The 21,359-nt window shown below is 40.4% G+C and overlaps 1 protein-coding gene across 4 annotated transcripts; it reads left to right on the top strand.

Annotated features, from left to right (window-relative positions):
- The first annotated feature begins 98 nt into the window (after positions 1-98).
- On the top strand, positions 99-20,598 carry LOC307018170 (transcriptional repressor p66-alpha-like). 4 transcript variants are annotated; one of them, XM_079648296.1, is made up of 11 exons: positions 99-255; positions 9,337-9,860; positions 11,867-11,996; positions 12,570-12,698; positions 12,819-12,896; positions 12,994-13,113; positions 13,384-13,548; positions 17,559-17,811; positions 18,239-18,645; positions 18,738-18,996; positions 19,415-20,598. In XM_079648296.1, exons 2-11 carry the CDS (start codon positions 9,340-9,342, stop codon positions 19,552-19,554), a joined length of 2,202 nt encoding a protein of 733 aa, XP_079504422.1. In that variant the 5' UTR covers positions 99-255; positions 9,337-9,339; the 3' UTR covers positions 19,555-20,598. The 4 variants fall into 4 exon arrangements, with proteins under 4 accessions (XP_079504422.1, XP_079504421.1, XP_079504423.1 ...); XM_079648295.1 differs by lacking the exon at positions 99-255 and adding an exon at positions 457-673; XM_079648297.1 differs by lacking the exon at positions 99-255 and adding an exon at positions 457-686.
- Positions 20,599-21,359: the final 761 nt, after the last annotated feature.

The following is a 21,359-nucleotide window of genomic DNA, read 5'->3' as shown; positions in this document are numbered from 1 at the left end:
TGGCCCTGGGTGGTCAGTGGCTAACATGATGTTATCCGGTCGTCCTGGTATGCCGAGGTGCGCATGCCCACTAAGAGGACGCAGCGGCTCCATGTGTGTTGAGGCGCATTATTTGGCAACAGACGCGGCAGTGGGGAGGGCCGAAAAAAGAGGATATCCCCTGGATTTAAAAAAAGCAACGATTTATCGAGGTTAACTGCAGATTAAACATTCCCTGGTCGACCATCGGCGAAGAACGGGTGATAAAGCTACAGAGTAAGTTGTCAGTGGTGAAGTGAAGTTTTTTTAGAGAGTGTATCGAGAGGAGCCTTATATTCGGAGTCGTCGAGAGGAGCCAGGTTTTCCTCCACCTATCTGTGACGATAAAGAAGCTGATGGGCTGTTGAAAAGTAACACTTCTCCGCAGAGCCAAAGGTTGAGCACCGGGTAGGAGAGGGAGGGGAGGAGGGGCGGGGGTGGGGGGGACTGGCTCTGCCTAACATTATTTTATTTTACGTTTTCCCAAGCTTGCCAGTTTGTAACCATGATCCGTGGACGTGATTATGTGCGGTAGAAGTCGTTAAAGGAGGTTAGGATTAACGCCAGCGGCTCCTCGGCGGCACGCTCGGTCCACGGCCGGCTGATGAAAATGCACGAGTTCCGGCTCGGTTTCTCCTCGAGAGGGGACACCCAGGTAAACAGTCCCGGTGAGCCTGTCACAGCCTCACTTTTAGGGCTGAAAGATAAAAGTTTGTACCCGCTTTTTGAGGCAGATGGGTGTCCCGCATCGGGGGGTGAAGCCAGCCAGGGTTTAGTGTCCGGGCTCGGTTCTGGTGTTGGTGTGGGTCATGTTGAATAGTACCGGCTTCAGGAGTTTTTACTACTTTAACTTTAAGTGTGTGACAGCCGGTGGTGTTCATGAAATAAGATAAAGTGGCTTCGTGTTTTTGTTTGTGTCGATGTTAGCTCACGTTAGCTCGCTAACTAATAACACCTCCTCTGAGGCGGTGTCAACATTAAAAAAAAAAACGGCTAGTTGCGCATGTAGTGTGGGCTGGGTTTAGTTTTTAAAGGGCTGACTGTGGTTTGGCTGGTGTTAGTTGGTGGTGGTGTAACGTTAATGGTGGACGCTGCTGCTCGCTTTAAGCCCCCTGGCACCAGTGTTGGTTCTGCTATCTGGTAGCTAATCTTCCTACTTCTCTCTGTGACAACCGTAGTCTTCCTCATCTTAAAGCTGAACACACACACACACACTCTGACACACACCGCACACACTCCCTCTCTGTCTCGCCCAGACAGGCACACAAACATACTCGCACACACATTCCCAGCCACCAGAACCTTACCAGTTTGCTGTAATTTTGGGACAAGACTACATATTTTTGACATTACACTTGATACTTATTTACCCATTGTTGCACTCGGACCCATTTAAAAGCTTTTAATATATATATATATATTTTGTATGACAGACCCGCGGTGTTGACAAGTAGCCCATGCAGCATTGTGCATCGTGTTGTGAAGGCATGGCCACTGTTGTTAAATGTGATGTGGACGAAATGCTGGATACATGTATTGCTATTTATTAAGGTCTTATTACATAATATCTGTTCTGTTATCAGATACATTAATCAACTGCCTTCTAGGCGACAGTAATAATAATCTGGTTTACAACTTTGAACTGAAGTAGCCTGGCAAATAATCAGACAAATAACGAAAGAGGAAGATATTAATGTATTGTTGCTACATTTAAAGATTTCAGAAAGTATTGTTTTTGTTAAGGCTGCAATTTACCATGACTTTCTTAACCGCTTAATCTGCTCATTATCCTCTCAATTAACTGCCTGATTTATTGAAAGAACAGGAGATTGTGATCCCTCTTGATTTACCAGTCAAAGGAAATGTCTATAAATGTCCTGTTATGTCTGACCAAAACACTCCAGAATCAAAAATATTAAGCTTTCTTTAGAAGAGTAAGCAAACAGTTGATTGATTATCAAAGTTGTTGCTGATTCTGTCATTTGACTGACTGTTGCAGCTCTACTTTGTTTTAAAGATCTTTAGCATACTTGTCAGTAAGCTTTGGTTAATTAGGACCTGTGCACATCAGAGACACTTTAAACCAAGTACTGTGCCTGCTATAAAGACTGGTAAAGTGATTTGCTGTTAGGAGACTTTATTGCCTCTTTGTGGAGATCTGGAATAAACAGTCAGTTGTTCATGTGAACAAAAGCCCTGTAAAGTGTTGTTTGCATGTTAACAATCAGTTGCATTGTTTATGACCTGTCACTGTGAACAAAATGCAGGTTGCCTTTAGAGAAGGGGTTGACTAACACTGGTCCAAAGAAAGGAAAAGGCTTTGGTTTGACACTAAAAAGTGTTGAAGTTGTACATCCACAGCGAGACTTATCCACCCCAGAGTGACTGTATTGATAATATTACAATGAGAACAGCGAGTGACTCAGAAATTGTTCAGAAACTTCTGTATCCAGAAAGTACTGTTCCAGTGATCACACAGAAGACTGACCTTGTGTAGTTGTGGAATCAGCCACTGTTCTGGAAAGGGTCATTTGCTGGCCACAATTTAAGCTGCTGCACATGACTGCAGGGGTCACAGGGCAGCTGTTTAGTCAAGCCTCCATGACTTCATAAAATATATAGGTAGTAATTTGCTGTCTAATTGCTTTTTTCTGCCCTTTTGTTATGTACAGAGGTGTTTGTTGCTGCATAAAGCTCTGACTTGTCAAGAGTTTAGAGGTATTTCATGAAGCAACCACAAATCAGCTTCATAATAATTGTATACGTCTTTTTGTTACTAATTGATACTTTGAGACAATTATCACTAGTAATTGCTATTCTGGCAGACACAAGCAGATAATTGATAAGAGTATTTTTGCCGGTGCAGCAGTTCTACAAAGTAATTTGACTGTGTGGGTGCATCGTGTTCTAAAAACCTTGCGCAATGTAGAAATATGTTTTCCCAGGTTAAAGGTCTGCCAGTGGGTAAATAAAATGCTGAACACATACTGTATGTGTAGCCAGACATCGATGATGTTTGAAAGTGAGTCCGCCAGCCTAAATGAAAGCTTACTGAGTGAGTGATGGTTGACATGATCCATGAGTGACAAGATAAATAACCACCTCAGGGCAGGAGGAAAGACACTCAGCAGAAACTCTACAGCTGTAGATAACCTGTGAATTTGTTTGAGCGTTGCCCGGATAGTGGCAGCAACCTGATACCATATTAAAGTGTTCTGCCACTTGCGCTATGCAATATGATAATATGGGGGTAATTATTGTGATGTAATTACACTGTAAGTCTTAATCAGAGGATTGAGTTTATGGCGTTTAAAAGTCTTATCTACACAAAGCAATAATGATAAAGTAAAAACAAATACTTTTTTTAAATAAAAAAAAGTAGCAGTTTCTACCGTTAACATGCTGTTAGTTAATAAATCTAACACAAGTTATTAACTCATAACTCATAACTTAATGATAAGATTACAAAAATAGAGTTTGTAACATGAGAAGCCTTGAGGACATTTTGTTAACGTGGCCGGATCAATGAATGAAAACAGACCTTAGACTGTGTTTAAATAAGTAGACACAAGATCTGCAAGATGATTGCAAAAATGATGCAATGTTTATAAGCAACCATATTTAAATAGTTTTTTGTCAGTAAACATTTGCCCCCTGACATAAACTTTGTTTCACTGAAGAGACTTTTGAAAGCTGCAGTAGATTAAAGGATTAATAGTTTTTTTTGCATTTAAAGTTCATATCATGGCGCGTTTGTGTGCATTTCAAACCTGCTTTACATAAATATTTCCCTTTCCTACAATGGAAGACTCAACTGCGTGCAGGGAAAACGCAGGGAAATAATGCGCAGGTCATAAAAAATCCTGCTGATACAAAACTATTGCTATGATAAAAATTGGTTACAAACTTCCGGGTATGGCGGTTGCGTGGGAAGACGTGACTCACACAGCTTAAACTGCAACAATTTCTACAAAAAATATTCGAATTTGCAACATAAAACAGTAGAGAGTGTGGATCTGGATGTTGGGATGTTGAAAACCGGTGAATTGAGCAAAGAGAAGAGCAAAGTGCTCTTAAGCCCCAAGGACCCGGTTCCGGGGCCGAAATCGCGTCATTTGCAGGAAACAACGTCTAAGGAACCTTAATATTTAATAAACTATTAATATTTTATATCCATATAACGGGGAAAAACTCATTTAACTGATCTTTTTCATTTTTTTTTTCAAAAAAAACACACAATGCTAACAGTGAGCCTCTGAATTAGCCCCGAGCGAAAAATGCTAACCTATTACTGCACCGACAATCACTCCTAGCTCCCTTATTACTTATCCTAGCTGCACATCCAACACATCGTTTATGAGCATAAAGACACAGAATCTAACGGTGCCCACCTCAACACTGAAAGATACAAACTCGCGACGTTATCAACAAAAACGTACATCAAAACAAGTGGCGCTAGGTAGCCCACAACGCTAACATGGCTTACCTTTGTCTTTGTCTGGTCTAAACTGGTCTTCAATGGCAATAAAACGATAACAACGATGATGTAGTTAATCCATAGGTTAATATCCAATGTGGCTGTGTCCCCTTTGAAATGTTCTGATAATCTATAAGCAATAAAACTGCAATTCCGTTTTAAAATAGTAGAGCAGGCCATTCCTACGCTCTGTAGCTTCATTGAATGCGCAAAGACGTCACCTTTTTTTTTTAACATGAGTGTGTGCGGGAGGATTTCCCTTAGATTCTATTGGCTCGAACGGTCAGAAAGAGATTGAAGAAGGGGGGCCAGAGATAAGGAAAATCCACCCAAATGGCCCCAGAAGAGTTTTTTTTTGCCAAATCTCTCTTAAAAAGGTCAAATATCAGTTGTTTTGCATCAATCTTGATACAAGGTACTTATTATATGTTGTACTTTGGATTCCTAAAGCTTTTAGTCTACTAACCCATCATCCAAGGTTAGTTTTCACTATAAGTACAAAATATCTTTTGGACGGACACTATAATTTACAGTTTTTTACCATGTTCAATCTGAATTTTCTTTAAAATAAAAAACATCTATATTGATTCTGACTTTTCTACATCCAACTCACAGGTTTATCATTACTTTGAGAAAAAAGATTATTAATGTAACCCTTTTAGAAGGGAAGATATGGTCATTTGTTCTGGGAATGTAATCTTCGGGCCTGAAATCTGGCTTGGGGCTTAAGAGGTTTTAAGCACCTGAGATTGAAAGAATACCAAATGCAAGGTGGAAAACAGACGGCTAGCGGGGAAACTAGACTTGAAGGAAATAATGAGGGGGGCAATACTGGCCGCTTTGAGCTCCATGAAAACAGTTTTCTTCAAGATTTGAGGCAATTGTAGCGGCTACGGAGAATATGGGAGATAAGTAACTGTGCTGAGCGAGTCTAGCAGGCAGAGTTACGGATAGCAAACGCAGAGGATACGTAGATAGTTGCAAGCTAAGATACACACGTTGGAGTCAAAAAGTAAAACCCTGGAGTTACATCAAAACAAACGTATGGACACATCACCATTCCCACACTTTACAATTACCTCTTTACAATGTTGTTATATGCTTATTGAGGTTTTCCATGTTATTTAACTATTAGGATAATATTGTGCAAGATCATTTTTATAATCGTACCATGTGTGTTTGTTAGTGTACCTATGTTTGTTAACTTTATGTACATAGACTGAATAAAGGTGTAAAGAAGATGTTTTCCTTCCAGTCTTAGTTGCCTTTAGAGCATTTGCACTGGTTGCATATGAAGTCAAAATCTTCGATGGGTGAGCGACGAGCGTTTAACACCAGCCAAACCACAGTCAGCCCATCATACGTACGTGTGGCGGGGGGGGGGCTAGATGAAATGTGTGTAAACTGCCATGGAGATGAAATGTGAAACCTATCAGCCATTCTGATCTGCTGTTACAAAGATAGGGTCAGTGTGGGGGGTGGTGGGGGGGCGCAGGGGTGTGTTGGCGTGTCTAAATTCTTACCCCAGCATCATTTCACAGCTTTATGCATCTGATTGAGTGATGCCGTCACAGTTGTCCGCAGCACACACACATTACACACTGCGTAATGGCCGTCACTGATGAAGCGTCTGCTCCAGCACCTGAAGGGTTAAAAGCAGCTTCAGCTTCTCTCTCTGTCACACACACACACACACACACACACACACACACACACACACACACACACACACACACACACACACACACACACACACACACACACACACACACACACACACACACACACACACACACACACACAAATACACACACACACACACACACACACCCACGAGCCGGTTTAAACCAGTTCTCAGGAAAAGTGCTTTGTGTCCCACTGAATCCTGGGAAGGGTCATGTCATATGTGTCTCAGTGACATCAGAGTATTTAAATAAAACAAACTTAGTCAGCTTAGTGTTATCAGAAGATTCCTCTGCACAATGCATTATGGCTCTCTATGTATATTGTGTGTTTGGGTACATCATGGACACACTGTCTGCTTTATGCTCGCCGCCATAAATATTCTGAGAACAGGAAGGGGGGGGGGTGTACAGTGAGAAGTAGTAGGTTGTGAGGGTTAATTGTAATCCTTCTTTCCCCAAAAAAATCCATAGCTTCCTGTAGTGGATGTGTGTGCGGACTGAGGGCCTCAGCGGACTTGGCAGGACTGGCCCTCGATTCTGTGACATCCATGCATGGATATAATGCAAGACATTGCACTGCTGTGTTTATTCTAAGCGGTCGACTAGTAAATAGCGGCGGTCTGAGTAGGTCCCTCAATGTCACCAGGGCTTTCTGCATGAGATTCAGAACTTTGAACCCAGGTCTTCTCTTACAGCATGCTATATATGTGCCAGTACGCGTTTACCTCTTATATTTAATAATGGCCAAAGTAATCTCAAAGAGTGCCTGTACCTGCACAATAGAATACATCTCTATCTCAATCGTTTTTTTCTTGATCCTTCAACATCTCTAACGCGAGTCATTTCTGAAGTGACTTAGTAACTTTAGCAGCTGAGGATAAACATAGTCACGACTATCTGAAAATTGTCAGTGATTTTACATTGACAGGGTGTTTCACCAACTGTTAACGATACAGACACTTTTCTATCCAGAAGTAAGTAGAAGATCTGCAACAATTATTAGTAAACTAATCTATTCGTCAATAGACAGATATTTAGCAACTATTTTGATAATAGATCAATCCATTTATACATTTGATATAATTGTTTTTGTGAAAAAAAAATGAATTTATCTGCCCCTCAAATATAGAGATGGTCAGCTTTTCTCGGTTTTATATCATATAAACTGAGTTTTGGACTGACATCACCTTGGACTTTGAGAAACTAAGATAGCCTTTTTTCCACTACTTTACATCCATGTTTAGACCCAACAGAGCCCTAGTTAGAAGCCTATCGTATTGTGACGTAAAAATAACACATTTTACACAATCAGTTGACAGAAGTTTCCAGGTAGAATATGATGCTACTGATTTATTAATAGTACACACTTCTTTTAGTGGCCTTTTGTGAAGATAAACGTATGGTGTCTTCCTGATAAAAGGTTAATAACATAAAAAACGCCATCATAAACACTATTATGGTTAATGTATTGAGTATTAAATCATGTATGGTCAGAGGGATTTAGAGCAGCCACTGTAGTGATAATGTGCGTCAGCACGTACCATGTACTGGTGCACATCTGTGAGTGAGCACCTTTTAACCTGTACGTGTTAGACAGAACGAGCGGCTGTATCTGTCAATCTCCGCTTCAGCTGGCATGTCAACATCTGGTGGGATTTAATTAGTTGTACAGGGGGATATCAGACTGTAATAGATCTAGTGCTCTTTGGTGCCTGACTCAAGGAAAGAAACGCTACACACAAGCTATTTGAATTACATTAAAGGGGACCTATCATGCAAAATGCACTTTTGTACATCTTTTATACATGAATATGTGTCCCCGGTATTCCAGGGGACTCAACAAGTGTCAGAAAACACAACCCTCTCTATTTTCCTCCATACCCAAATCTCTTAAAAAGTGCTGCAACGGATCTGATACAGACTGATCCAGATTTCAACACTTCTCTGACGTCACAGAAGTGGCGCTACGGCTTTTGTGCCAACTCCACCAATTAGGAGGAGACAGCCACGGATATTGCCGTTCGAAAGCGCTGGAGACGATGTAGTACATATGCCAGGCCTGTAGATGGTGCTGTTCTCACAGAATCAGCCCATGCAAAGGCAGTTTTAAATTGAGCAAAATGAGGAATGGCTCAAATGCATGATCTGTTTGGTATTTTGAAAAATAAAAAGTATAAATATGCCTTATATAGGTATGGTCCTACACTATATTATTCAAATATAGCATGATAGGTCCACTTTAAAAAAAGATGATGATGATCACTTGTACACACATAAATAATTAAAACAAATGTTTCATGGGTTGATGTGAACATTTTAACAAAATTCATGCTCCAGTTAATTATGGATATTGCACCAAGTCCCTTTTTATTGTTGTCATGTTTTCCAGCTGTTGAAAGTGTCTCCTTGCAGCATTTGTTCTTACCTCTCTTTCAAAAGATCCTGTTGTTGCATTCAAGCGATCCTCAGATTTGATTTGTTTTGCACTGAACATTGAGTAATTACTGAGAACGCTAGTCTTTTTTTCCCATCTTTTTTCACCATCGTTGATGTTCGGTTTAAACTGACATTTGCATAATTGTGTGTTTTGAAATTATACTTGAGTCAACATCTTGGTCACATGACTTTCCAAATCCCACATGCTTTGTATAAAGGCCATTTCAGTCACCCTGTGTGCTCTACAGTTCAGTCAAAGTTGGTGTTGTTTTGATGTTTTGAATGATAAGCCCAGAATCCCAATGCAACTTTCTTTAAAATTAATAATTATATTAATATAGAAGTTCTTTACTGTCTGTTCAGCATGTGCTCTGCCACTCATTTGGCTGAATGTCTTCCACCAGGCTAGGCAGACAAATTACTAACATGCTAGCTCGACAGCTGTAAATACTACTCACAAATAATGTAGCCATGCTTGTTGTTTACGTTACGGCAGATCAATATAGTCAGGGATTGAAAAACTATTGTTTATGTTTTTACCATTGCTAGTTTCTCTAAAGTAAGACTTTAAATACTATCACAACTGACATTTCCGCTGCATTACACATTTACAATACAGCAAGCACGCTTAAGATTGTTCTCCAAGAAAATAGCCTGTCTTCTTTAGTTCTGTTACCTTTTTTGATAACATATTAATAAACATTTTTCTCATATCTGCAGGGGATGTCTGAGGAGGCTGTTCGCCAGACTCGCAGCCAAAAGAGGGCGATGGGGAAGGATACTGGACCCCATTCTACAGAACCCTCTGAGGATGAGAATGAAAGCAAAAAGCCTAAATTGGACCCTTCTGAATCCAGGACAGAGGATCAAACTGAACCTGAAGCCAACTCCGTAACGGCACAGGAAGATCAGAGCCCGACCACGGTCGAATCAGAGCACAAGGAGGAGCCAGAGCAGAGCCCGTCGCTGCTACCTTTAGCGTTACCTTTAGCGCTACCTTTGGCCTCTCATCCTGTGAAGGATGATCAGGAGCAGACGGAGCTTGAACCCAGCTCAGACAATCAGACTGATCACAAGGACAGAGACATCAAGGTGAGGACGGAGCCAGCTTTGGAAACAAGGAGCAAGATCGGACTAACAGAGCCAAAAGCATCCAGTGGCCTGGCTGCCGGCGAGGTGAAGGCCACCATCAAAGTGGAAGTTCAGAGGGGAGATCTGCCCGTGGACATGAGCACCTCCAGAGGGTGAGTAACATTTTATAGTAAACTCTCTTCAGCTTTGACAACTACATGATGTTTCCGTCAAGAAAGTAGTGAAGACAGTTTATTCATAAACAAAAAAAGAGGTCACCCAAAGTGCTTTCCAGTGAAGGCTGGGATCTGCCTCAATACAAGCGTACATTTCAAGACATAAAAAGTGGATCATACATAATATAATAAAAAAAGAAGAAGATGTAAAAACTAAATGAGAAGTTATGACGGACCGAATTAAACCCCTAAAATGTTTTAAAGCATTAAGAAGATAGGCCGGACTTGACCAAAGCCACGGGGCGGCTTCAGACATCAGTCTGTGGAACAGGACTTAATGTGGGATGTGAGGAGCAGCAATAGAAAAAGCTCGGACACTTTTGGCGATGGTTTGAATGTGGAGGAAACTTAATCTAAACTACATAAATACTTTTTCTTCAGATGTTTTTGTTGGGGAAAAGACTCATTATGAAACTTTGTGAAAAAACATAAATAAAGACTAAAAATGTTGAACGGTACTTTTAGGATGTTCTTTAAAACAATGTCTGTACGGTAGAGGGGGGCTGTGGGGGGGGGGGGGGGGGCGGGGTAGCTGTCCGTAGAGATGATGTTTAACTTTATCTTTCAGTCTACCTCCATTTTCCCCCCACTCACCACCTGAACCCTAAAAAACTCCCCTCACACAAAATGAAGCCTTGTGTCACAAACCGGTTCCAGCCGGTTGTTGCCATGGTTTCCACAGTGGAGGAACAGTGAGGGCAGGGGGAGGAGGAAAAGTGAGTGTGTCACGTGATGATGACTTTGAGGTCATGTGACTTCTTTGGAAGAGTAGTGATTAATCCACAGGAAGTGATGATGCTGCTGAGCCCTGAGGAGAGACTAATATAAACACACACACACACACACACACACACACACACACACACACACACACACACACACACACACACACACACACACACACACACACACACACACACACACACACACACACACACACACACACACACACACACACACACACACACACACAGAGCAGGGCGAAGAGAGACAGGCCTCATATCTTCATGTGTAGATTTGAACAACTTCGTATTAATATATAATCTCTGTAGTAACAACACCATCCTTGGATTATAGAGGAAGATCACTCCTACATCTTTGACCACGACTAGTTAATTATTTTTAGGTCATCTGCTTTTTGCATATGGCCTGCAGTAGAACAAGTCACATTGAGGAGAAGCTTTTTGTGTCCGGGGGGCTGGGGGGGGGGGGGGGTTGTAATACATGAGGGTCGATCTAAACTGCATTCAAGATTCCCACACGCTTTCATTTTCATAGCATGCTTTGGGTGACGTATATAGACCATTACAGGTCACCTTCAGAGTGACTCAGACGCCTGTTATGCGCTGCCACAATATCCTGTTTCAACAGGAAATATGTGCTCTCAAACAGCCTTTGCATTGTGACTGAAAACCTTCTCTGGAGCTTTAAGTCCCACCTCGCTCCTCCTCTGCTTTAAGACTGTTCTGTTGTTGGTGTGGCTTCAACTTAGAGAGAAGTTATTGTGGAGGAGACTCATTTAGATTGTAGTGGACGAATCAACCCCGTCATAAGCTATAATTGTGGTTGAGGAGCAGATCTCCATATAGTAGACATTACTAATGAAGGCTCACAGTCACATACCATTTTTAGAGATCACAGTGAAGATCCCAACGTTTTCAAAATGTAAAATATGTCTGAATTTTATACTTTACTGTTCAATAATGTTCAACAGACTTTTTCAGATTTTCAAAGGCTAATGCCAATAAAGCACAGGGCGACTGATTGCTGATATAACATGCCAATATACTGTTTTCTTGTGTTTGTTGCATCCGATAATAAATATAACAATTTAAGAACAAAAGCTAAATAAACATGAATTTACTCTGTTTTTGTATGCATTACCTCTGTTTGCTTGAGTATATCTGAAATTTTGATTTCAATTTAACTCCTACTTTTGTCAGCATAAAAAGGGAGAAGCGGCGTCCGTCCCCTGAAGATGACGATGTCATCATCTTGTCAGATAATGACTCCCCCAGTTCCCCGATGAATGGCTTGAGACACTTCAAGGAGCTGGACATAGACCTGCTCATGGTGAGAAGCTAAACGTCGCGCAACTGCCCGGCTACTGTACTACTAAAGCACTGGAGACACGTTAAAATTAGGGTGGCAAATAACTATTATTTTCAAAATTCATTAATTTGCCAATCATTTTCTTGAGTAATAGATAATTGTTTCTCCTGTAAATTATAGGGAAAAGTTTAAAATGTCCCTTCCGAGTTTCTCAATGTGAAGTCTTTACATTTGTTGTCCTTCCAAAATCCAAGGATATTTAGTTTAATGTGAAATAAAACCACGACAAGAAGCTAAAAACAGCATTGTTGCCTAAAAATTATATGAATGGTTAATCTGTTATTAATATCGGTGGCACTTATTTTTATCGTGATCATAAGTTGACTCATCATTGGCGTAACTTTTGCATTGGCTATTACTTTTTTAAAGATTTTAACCGTGGACATGTTTTATTTCTGAATAGTTAATTTACAGTGTATGCATTTCATTGTCTGAACAAAGTAGTTGAAAGTGGACAGTTTGGCTCCATGATCAAATGTTAATGTCCTTTGTAAAGCAAATGATGAAAGCGATGTTGTTTTCTTTGGATTGTAGAAGAGCAGCCCAGCGGAGAGGGTGCACATCATTAAGCAGCTGAAGGAGGAGCTGAGACTGGAGGAGGCCAAGCTGGTGCTTCTGAAGAAACTTCGACAGAGCCAGATACACAAGGACACACCTCAGAATGTAAACGGTTCTCTCCCACATCAGCAGAGCCACACAATTAGTTGCACATCCCCACAACACAGTCTACCACTTAAAACATCCTGTTTATTTTTTTAATGTCTGTCTCAATTTCCTTTTCAGCCCTCCGGTCTGTCCGGCTCCTCTGCGCCTCCTCCTCTCATTCGAGGAACAATTACAAGCAACAAAGGCTCTCAGCAGGTTAATGCTCTACTAACACACTTAGGCAGCCTATCTGTGTGACAGCACCTTTATTCTATAATTCATATTGTTTGTGATTTTATTTTTCTTTGACTAGATTTTGACAGCCAAGAGTTCAGGCACGGTCATCCCTCCGCCGCTGGTGAGAGGAGGGCAGCAGATGTCGTCCAAACATAGCTCCCAGATCATAATGCCACCTCTGGTCAGAGGGGCACAGGTGAGTCAAGGGAATATGTTAACAACATGCTTAGCTATTAAAATGACTTTTTATTTGGTTGAAATGTCAGGGCAATGATAGCCTGAGTTGTACCACTGCGGTTTTTCACTCTTGGACAATCTACAGGGAGATTAATTCACATACATTAGTACTTATGATCTCTTTTTGCAAGTCTCTCTTTGTGTGCACCTTTTGCTTTGGGCTTTTGATCCCCCTCCCTTGTTCCATCCCTCTCATTGTACTAGTTAGCCCATCTCTATCTCTCCACAGCAAATCCACGCTCTGCGCCAGCAGCAGCAGCAGTTGGCTGCCTCTGGAGGATCAGGACCCCCTCCTCTGCTGATGGGCTCCAGGACGTCAGCCCCCACAAATCAAGGCCAGAGAGGAATGCTCAACTCAGGCCTCATCAGAATTGGTAGCAGTGTAAACACACTGGTCAGTATCTCACAGCTGCTTTAAGCACTTACATACTAACAAAGCACTTATATACTAACAAAGGACTGGCTTATCTAAAGCCTGTTGAGTAGCACTTAAAATGTTTTGGCTCTATGAAACCTAATGTACTTATATGATTTTGTTTTCTTCAAGTTTGTATCTTCTTGGTCGAATGCACTTATTGTAAGTCGCTTTGGATAAAAGCATCATCTAAATGAAATGTAATGTAAACATTGCATGAACAATATGTTTTGAACCCATTGTGGAAAATTAAAATGTCCGAATCATGTTGAGGTACTTTTAATTTGCCTGATAAGTATTTGTGCACAAACTGACCAAACAAATGCTTGTTCCCGTTTAGAAACTGATCTTCAATCGTCTTAATTTCAGTAAAAAAAATCTAGTACCAAAAAAGAAACGGATAGCATTAGTTAACAATAACTTTCATCCTTGATCACAATTTCCCAATCAAATTGTAGGCTAACATTATTTATAAACAAACAATAAACATGTATTTGTATAGGCCTACTTGCTGATCTGCTGATCCAGCAGAATACAGACACAACAGATCCCTCCATTCCAGTGGCGGTTCTACGGGGTGGCACAAGTGGCACGGGGTGGCAGCTGCCACCTCAGAAAAATGCCTTGCCACCCCAGCTGCCACCCCAGTTGGCAGCTTTGTTTTGAAAGAAAAGTTGTGGCTCATCGGACATTTATGAGAGAAAATCTCTAATGTCCGAGTGCAAGTGAATGCAGCACAAGACGCAAGCCTTGTAACCCCTCCCCGGCCCTGGCGCGAGCTTGGAAATATGATTGGCGGCGATTTCATTTGAACGGGGGGACAGCGCAAAACGAGAAGCATTTCAGATCCAAGTAGAAGGAAGGAATGAGGTGTTTGCGGTCTACAATGACAGAGACGAGGCTGTCAGGTTTGGCTTTAAGGCAAGGCAAGTTTATTTATATAGCACTTTGCTGTACGCGACAATTCAAAGTGCTTTACAAAACAAATTAAAATACTTTTTAGGAATGCCTACAGTAAAAACACATATATAATGGCATTTTACAACAGGCATTACAAAGCAAAGATAATACAAATAAACACCACAGGTATACAATACATGTTTAAAAGGCATAGTGTAGTGCGAATATGAGCAGCTCAATTAAAAGCAGTGGCAAAGAGATATGTTTTCAGTCTCGATTTAAAAATAGTAAGCGTTTCTGTGGACGTGCATGATTTGGATAGTTTGTTCCAGATTGTCGGGGCATAACAGCTAAATGCTGCCTCTCCATGTTTTGTTTTTACTCTCGGAACCGATAGCAGACCCGTCCCAGAAGACCTGAAGCACCTTGATGGCTCGTAATTATGTAGAAGTTCAACAATATACTTTGGTCCTAAACCATGTAATGATTTAAAAACTAGCAATAGTACTTTAAAATCAATTCTTTGGCCGACTGGAAGCCAATGTAAAGACTTCAGAACCGGACTGATGTTATCCACTCTTTTAATGTTAGTGAGCAGCGTTCTGAATCAGCTGCAGTTTTCTGATGGATTTTAGTGTCAGCCCTGTGAATACACTATTGCAGTAGTCGAGTCTACTAAAGATAAAAGCATGGACAAGCTTTTCTAATTCCTTTTGTGACATTAGTTTTTTAATCCTCGATATGTTCTTCAGGCTGTAGGCTACTCAGCATTGAATCAAAACGCACGATAGCTTTACATCTTAATCAGTTAGTGAGGCGTTTTGCTGAACAAGATGGTAATCGCCACATTCAGCTGTTATAGGAATGCCAACTTGATGCTCTGCTCACGGATGACTCGATGAGCATAAAAAACTGTTAAGATGATGACCTTACGTGTGTAAATATATTTTTTTCTTTGTGGGGTTCTGCCCCCAAAAAACTGTTTTAAGTCCTAAGAAAGTCAAATAAGACATAAAACTTCACTGCCCAGCCAAACAAAAGTAACCACTTTGATTTAACAGGCCAGTAGGTAAGGACTTTCCACTGGATAATAACTGCAGCGATGTAGGCTATATGTTTTTGCTGAATACACGTTTTTGAACCCTAACTGATGCAGTTAGTCACTTCTTTAATGTTTGTTCTTTCTGATACAGTCAAGGTTGTAAGTGTGAACTGTTCTTTTGATTTATGATAGTAATTACTTGTCTTTCAAATTTGAAGGAGGGTAAGCAAGCAACTCCTCCAAAAAATATAGTTTATTTAATAATAACACTGAATATGTGAATCATAACAGTGATTGACAGCTGATAGGAATAATATGATTGTTAATAGTATCATATTCATTCAGACAAACATCAACGAGACAGTTAATTAATGTACTTATTGCAGCAGTCTGCATAGATTTGGTACACCTGCTGGTCTAAGAGTGAGACAAACTCATTCAGTTATTGTTCAGTTAAAATTCATTAAATTATGTCTGCCACCTTATATTTAAGGCTTTACTGATGTGCCACAATAATGTCACCAAATGTTATTGAGTTAAAATAAATATTGTGGCTTTCCAAGTTAACATTGATTGATATGACTGTGATTAAATCAGCATATACTTCTGCCAGGGGATGCCACCCCTCAAAATCTCCTGCCACCCTCTTGCCACCCCAGGGATATTTGTCTTTATCCGCCCCTGCTCCATTCTAGATCCGTCTTATAGCTGAAGAAATGGATGAAAGGCTTAAAAAGATTGTGGCTATAATAGCTACAATGTTAGATCTTTATGTCAACTTACTAATAATATATCTTTAGTATTATCATAAAAATAGCACGTTTATTTATTTTAACAAATCACGTTCTCCAAGTAAAATCTATAGAACATATAATGTTTAATCTTTTGAAAAATAGAGATCGTACCATCAGTAACAGGTCATCATTCTTGTGTACAGATCAGTCCGATAAAGTCATGCCAAAACAGCAACATTTTACGCGATAAATACGGGTTTAAATATCAGCATTTGCCTCGGAAGGCGAGTGGCAGCTACCGTAAACCTTCTCTTAACTCTGGCATCTTGAGGCAACTCCCGTTCAGCATGCGCAAATGCCACGGCAAGTTGTGGCATTTACTTGCCACGGCAAGTTGTGGCATCTCTGGCATATACTTGCCACAGATACCACGGAGTAGCGGCTTCTGTGGCAGATGCCGGAAGTACTTGCCACTGCCTGCAGATGCCACGAAATGAGCCAGGCCCTACTGAATAAGCTAGCATAGTTGTCATCGCTAACGTCGGGGGCTGTACCGCGTGCTTCTGTTTACAATTTGTCGTCGGTAAACTGACGGTTAACAACAGTTTTATATTACTTAACTGCAGAAGAAAAGCTTTTAAAACAACTTTGCAAATTGAGTTAAATGTAATGACCAATATAATGACTTAGTTTATGAGGTGGCAAATCTCGTAGATCAAACAGTTGACTGCAAGTGATAGCCCGCAAGTTAGAAACAAAACACTTCAGTCTATAAATATTGTGTACGTCTTTATCTGGTAATACTGTGCAATCCACTGCTTACATTACCTTAACTTTAGAAAAACATGGCGCAATTACCCATAACCAACTTTTTTCGGAGGGCTGAAATCAAGGTGACGTTACACTATGATAAATGTACCTCGAAAACGTTAGTGACTTTGCTATCTAAACGTGGTTGTCTGTTAAGGTGGTTTTGCTAAAAACAGGTAGTGAAATGTCTTACTAATCACAAACCTACTGTTTAATTGAATGCATGCTATAACATTTAGACCTATACAGGGCTAGATATACATGTAATATGAGCCATAATACGTAAATCCACTCAGTTGTACAATTGAATAATTGAATTCTATAGGTGTTAGATATTTTCACATTTTAAATGGTCTAAGGAAGCTTTGAATAGGGGTCCAACAGTATGATCATAATCATCACATTTGGTAACTTCAGCATTGCTCAGACAAGTCAAAAATATTCTGATCATGACTGGGTCTTTACACCTGTCTTGTTTCTGCATGCCTTTGCTTGTTTCATAGGCCTCAGCATCCAGTTTGAAGGGCTCTTCCTCAGGAAGCGGCTTGATTGGTGTGAATGAGTCTCCAGCCAGCCGCCAAGCTGCAGCTAAACTCGCCCTGCGCAAACAACTGGAGAAGACCCTGCTGGAGATTCCCCCACCCAAACCCCCTAGTCCAGAGTTTAACTTCCTGCCCTCTGCGGCCAATAATGAGTTCATTTACCTGGTGGGACTCGAGGAAGTGGTACAGAATCTGCTTGATACCATCCATAGAGGTGTGTTACTTTTTACTTTTTTGTTTACCTTATTATTTTCTTTGCTGTTAGTGTTATAGGTCCAGTGTATATCTTATGATGGATTGCCATTGGAAACATTGAAAAGCAATTTTGTGATATCTGATGGGAATGTAGTATATTGTGACATTTTTGAACAACTAATAGAACAATTCATTGAGAAAATGATTCATGAAAATACTCATTAGTTTCAGCCCTTGGTGTTAGGCTAAGATATGGGACTTGTTTTAAACAAGTGTTAGCAATTGTCTTTACCCAATGTTATGGAATTGAAGTCATGCCTTCACCACTTTCACCAAGGAGTTAAATATATTGGTCTCCCTGTATCTATTTCTTTATAATGACTTGTGTGACACCAAACAAGCACCTCTGTATGTTTTCAATCAGTTTCCCATCTCACTCCATCCAGGAAAGACAGGTGTAGCACTGTCCAAGACCATTCCCAGAGAGCCCTTCACCTGCACCCAGTGCAAAACCGACTTCACCTGCCGCTGGAGACATGACAAGACAAAAGGCGGGGCACTCCTCTGTGAACACTGTATGTCATCCAATCAGAAAAAGGTTTTAAAGGCAGAGCATACCAATAGGCTGAAAGCGGCGTTTGTCAAAGCACTGCAACAAGAGCAGGAAATAGAGCAGCGCATTTTTCAGCAGACTTCCTCATCAGTGTCTCGCAGTAGCTCCTCTTCGTCGATGAAGGCTGAGAAGCTGGTGTCCCATCAGCTGAAGCAGGCACACGCCAGAGCGTCCTCTATGCACCACCTCCAACAGGCCAGCCGAGGATCCAACATGGTCTACCATCACTCAATCAAGCAGGTTGGAGTAATTTGTTATCTTAAAGAGAAGCATTTGTGCGGTCCAGGGAACTGTAACTTACGATCCACTGTGTGTTTATTAACTCCCCTCAGAGTTCCCAGGGCCAGCTGTCCCATGGTGTCTCATCCTTGGGGCTGAGGGGCGTCCCCCACTCTTTCTCCTCCTCCTCCCAGCTGCAGAGTGCAGTGGCGGCTGCAGCTTTGGTCAGCCGGCCAGGTAAGCATGCCCACAATCCCCACCGCTCTGTCCAGAGTTCAAAGGTGAGCAGCAGTGGAACCGCCGGCGGCAGGAATATCAGCGATGGTAGTGCCTCATCCACTGCATGGAAGAAGCAGAGCAACAGCAATACAGGTAGACTCACATTAATACCAGCCTGCCGACTGACATCGGCTCTCTTTCAAATTCCTGTCTGGTCCCAAAGCAATCCTTGAACATCCTACTTTCAAACATTTCTAAAGTTAAGGAATCTTATACAAAAGTTGAGGAGGAGATGTTTTCGGACAAGGCAATCCCACTCTCCAGTCCTACCCCTGCCAGTGATCTCAATAATTCTCTTTTAGTCCCCCAGTTTGGTGGTTTGTTAGTTTTCCTTGGGTGTCACTACTAATCCTTAGAGTGAGATTTTTCTCATTATCTTTTAAGTCTGTCTGCTTTCTATTGGGAAACGGGTTGATATATCTTCAGGCGTTCTGAAACTATTTTTCTACTTGGAAGGGCATTTAGCAGTTTGCGCCACATATTGACCTGCTGCTCTCTTGCATGTTCACAGGAGTCACTATGGCCTACGTGAACCCCAGCCTGACAGGTCACAAGACGTCAGCCAGCGCCGACGCTCGTCAGAGGGAGTACCTGCTGGACATGATCCCCTCTCGATCGTCGATCTCCCAGACTGCAAATACCTGGAAGTAGATTAAACAGTACTATAGTACTGCTTTGTTTTTGAGCAAGTTCCTTAGCTCCAATAATATGGCCAACAGCAACCCCCGGAGGACTGTTAAGCAAATACAATCTCTCAAAGTGAAGAACCGTTCCTTCCTTACCTTTTTGTATGATTGTTGTTTTAGTTTTGTTATTTACTGTTGTTTATTTTGAGATTCGCTGTTCTTTGGTAATTGTGCAGAAATCATTTGGATTTGACTGGGTCATAGAAAAAGCTTATACTTGAAGGAGTACTGGGTACTTCTATTCTCCAGACTGGGTGTTTATATAATAGTACTTTGATTTAAAAAAAAAAAAAAAAAAGTACACCGGGCGTATATACGCCCTTTCTGCCATGATGTGGGTCAAACTGACCCAAATTTTTGACACTTGAATGGTTATAGTTATATCCAAGTGTTCACATTTAACAAAATACACTTATTTTGAGCAGAAATAACATAACTGAGCTAAAAAAAGAAATCTGGAACATTGCCAGGTTTGATTGATTTTGTTTTCACAGTAAGTTATTTTGTTTTTCAATTATATTTAAATATATTGTGGTTTCCACAAATTTAGAGTTTATTTTATCTTTTTTCCTCCCGTTTAAACAGCATGCCTTCCCTTAACTGCTCTGTTCTTTCGCACATCTGCTGAAGAAGCATGGTGTTTCATTCATTTGTAATTACCATCTGTAATTTGCTTATTTTATATTAATGTCAACATTGTAAGATTTTGTTAAGTGTTTTGCCATTGCTGAGAAAAAGATAACTCTAAAGGAGCTGACTTTTCCACTCTGGAGAACTATAATCATCACAATACGCAGAATTCATGTATTCCTCAATCCAATTTTAAAGGGACTATCTCAGCTACCAAGAGCTTGGAATACTCAAGATATTTTTCTTGTACCCCTGATCACCATATTACATACATTATCTGCTTCCTGATTTGCCCTGCATTGTACAAATTATTAAAAAAGTTATTTGGTTTACTTTTTTTCCTAGCTCCTAAGAAATAAAAAAATATATACATTTTAAACACTTGTTCTTATTTATTATGTGTGGATTATATAACTCCAGTTGAAGAGTTCATTTACAAAAGAACACTTATGGGACATAATCAGTGCTCTTTCCCATATGATCATGGCATGCTTCCTTTGTTTAATCTATAAATCCATGGTATTTACTATTGCATATGTGCAAATTAGGTAAGTGTACATCCGAACAATGCAAATCCTCCAATGATGGTCCAAATTTGATGAGACACTGAAGAGAAAAAAAGAAAGCAATACGACAAATTTACATTTTGATTAGCAAAAAATAAACAAAGCCAGGTCAGATACAATTGTATTAAATGTTTCTCCACGTTCTCCATAAAATAAATTATTAGAGTACAATACATTTACTTAAGTACACTCATCTCTTATGGACAGAAATAAGACATGCTTCTACTTTAATACCTAGAGACATATATAGTGTGCTTTTGACATAATACACATATACAACGTGTGGTGTTGATGGTAAACTAATGAAGTGTGGTTATTTTTTACAGACTGAACTAACAGGATATTAAGTACATAATGTTCTCTTTATGAACAATTTAGAACATGGCAATGCACCTTACACCAAATACAATTTAATAGTATTAAATATAGCAATATATGTATTACAGGGGCATTTTGCTGCCTAATAATTAATTCTGAATAGAAATAATGTATATATTTAAATTTAGATTTTGTCAAGTGGTTAGAAGGAAGAGGGATGGTCAGGATTTCAAGGTAAGATGTCAAGTGCCAATAT

This window comes from Notothenia rossii (assembly GCF_949606895.1).
Source record: "Notothenia rossii genome assembly, chromosome: 9".
NCBI classification, from domain to species: Eukaryota; Metazoa; Chordata; class Actinopteri; order Perciformes; family Nototheniidae; genus Notothenia; species Notothenia rossii.
Note: the sequence above shows the minus strand (reverse complement) of the source record. Positions and strands in the feature narration are given on the sequence as shown.

Excerpts from the sequence above, each read along its gene's own strand:
- LOC307018170 (XM_079648295.1), top strand. The coding sequence starts at position 623 with ATGAAAATGCACGAGTTCCGGCTCGGTTTCTCCTCGAGAGGGGACACC. Across the intron at positions 11,997-12,569 it reads TGGACATAGACCTGCTCATG|AAGAGCAGCCCAGCGGAGAG; the intron begins GTGAGAAGCTAA and ends TTTGGATTGTAG. Across the intron at positions 18,646-18,737 it reads ACCATCACTCAATCAAGCAG|AGTTCCCAGGGCCAGCTGTC; the intron begins GTTGGAGTAATT and ends AACTCCCCTCAG.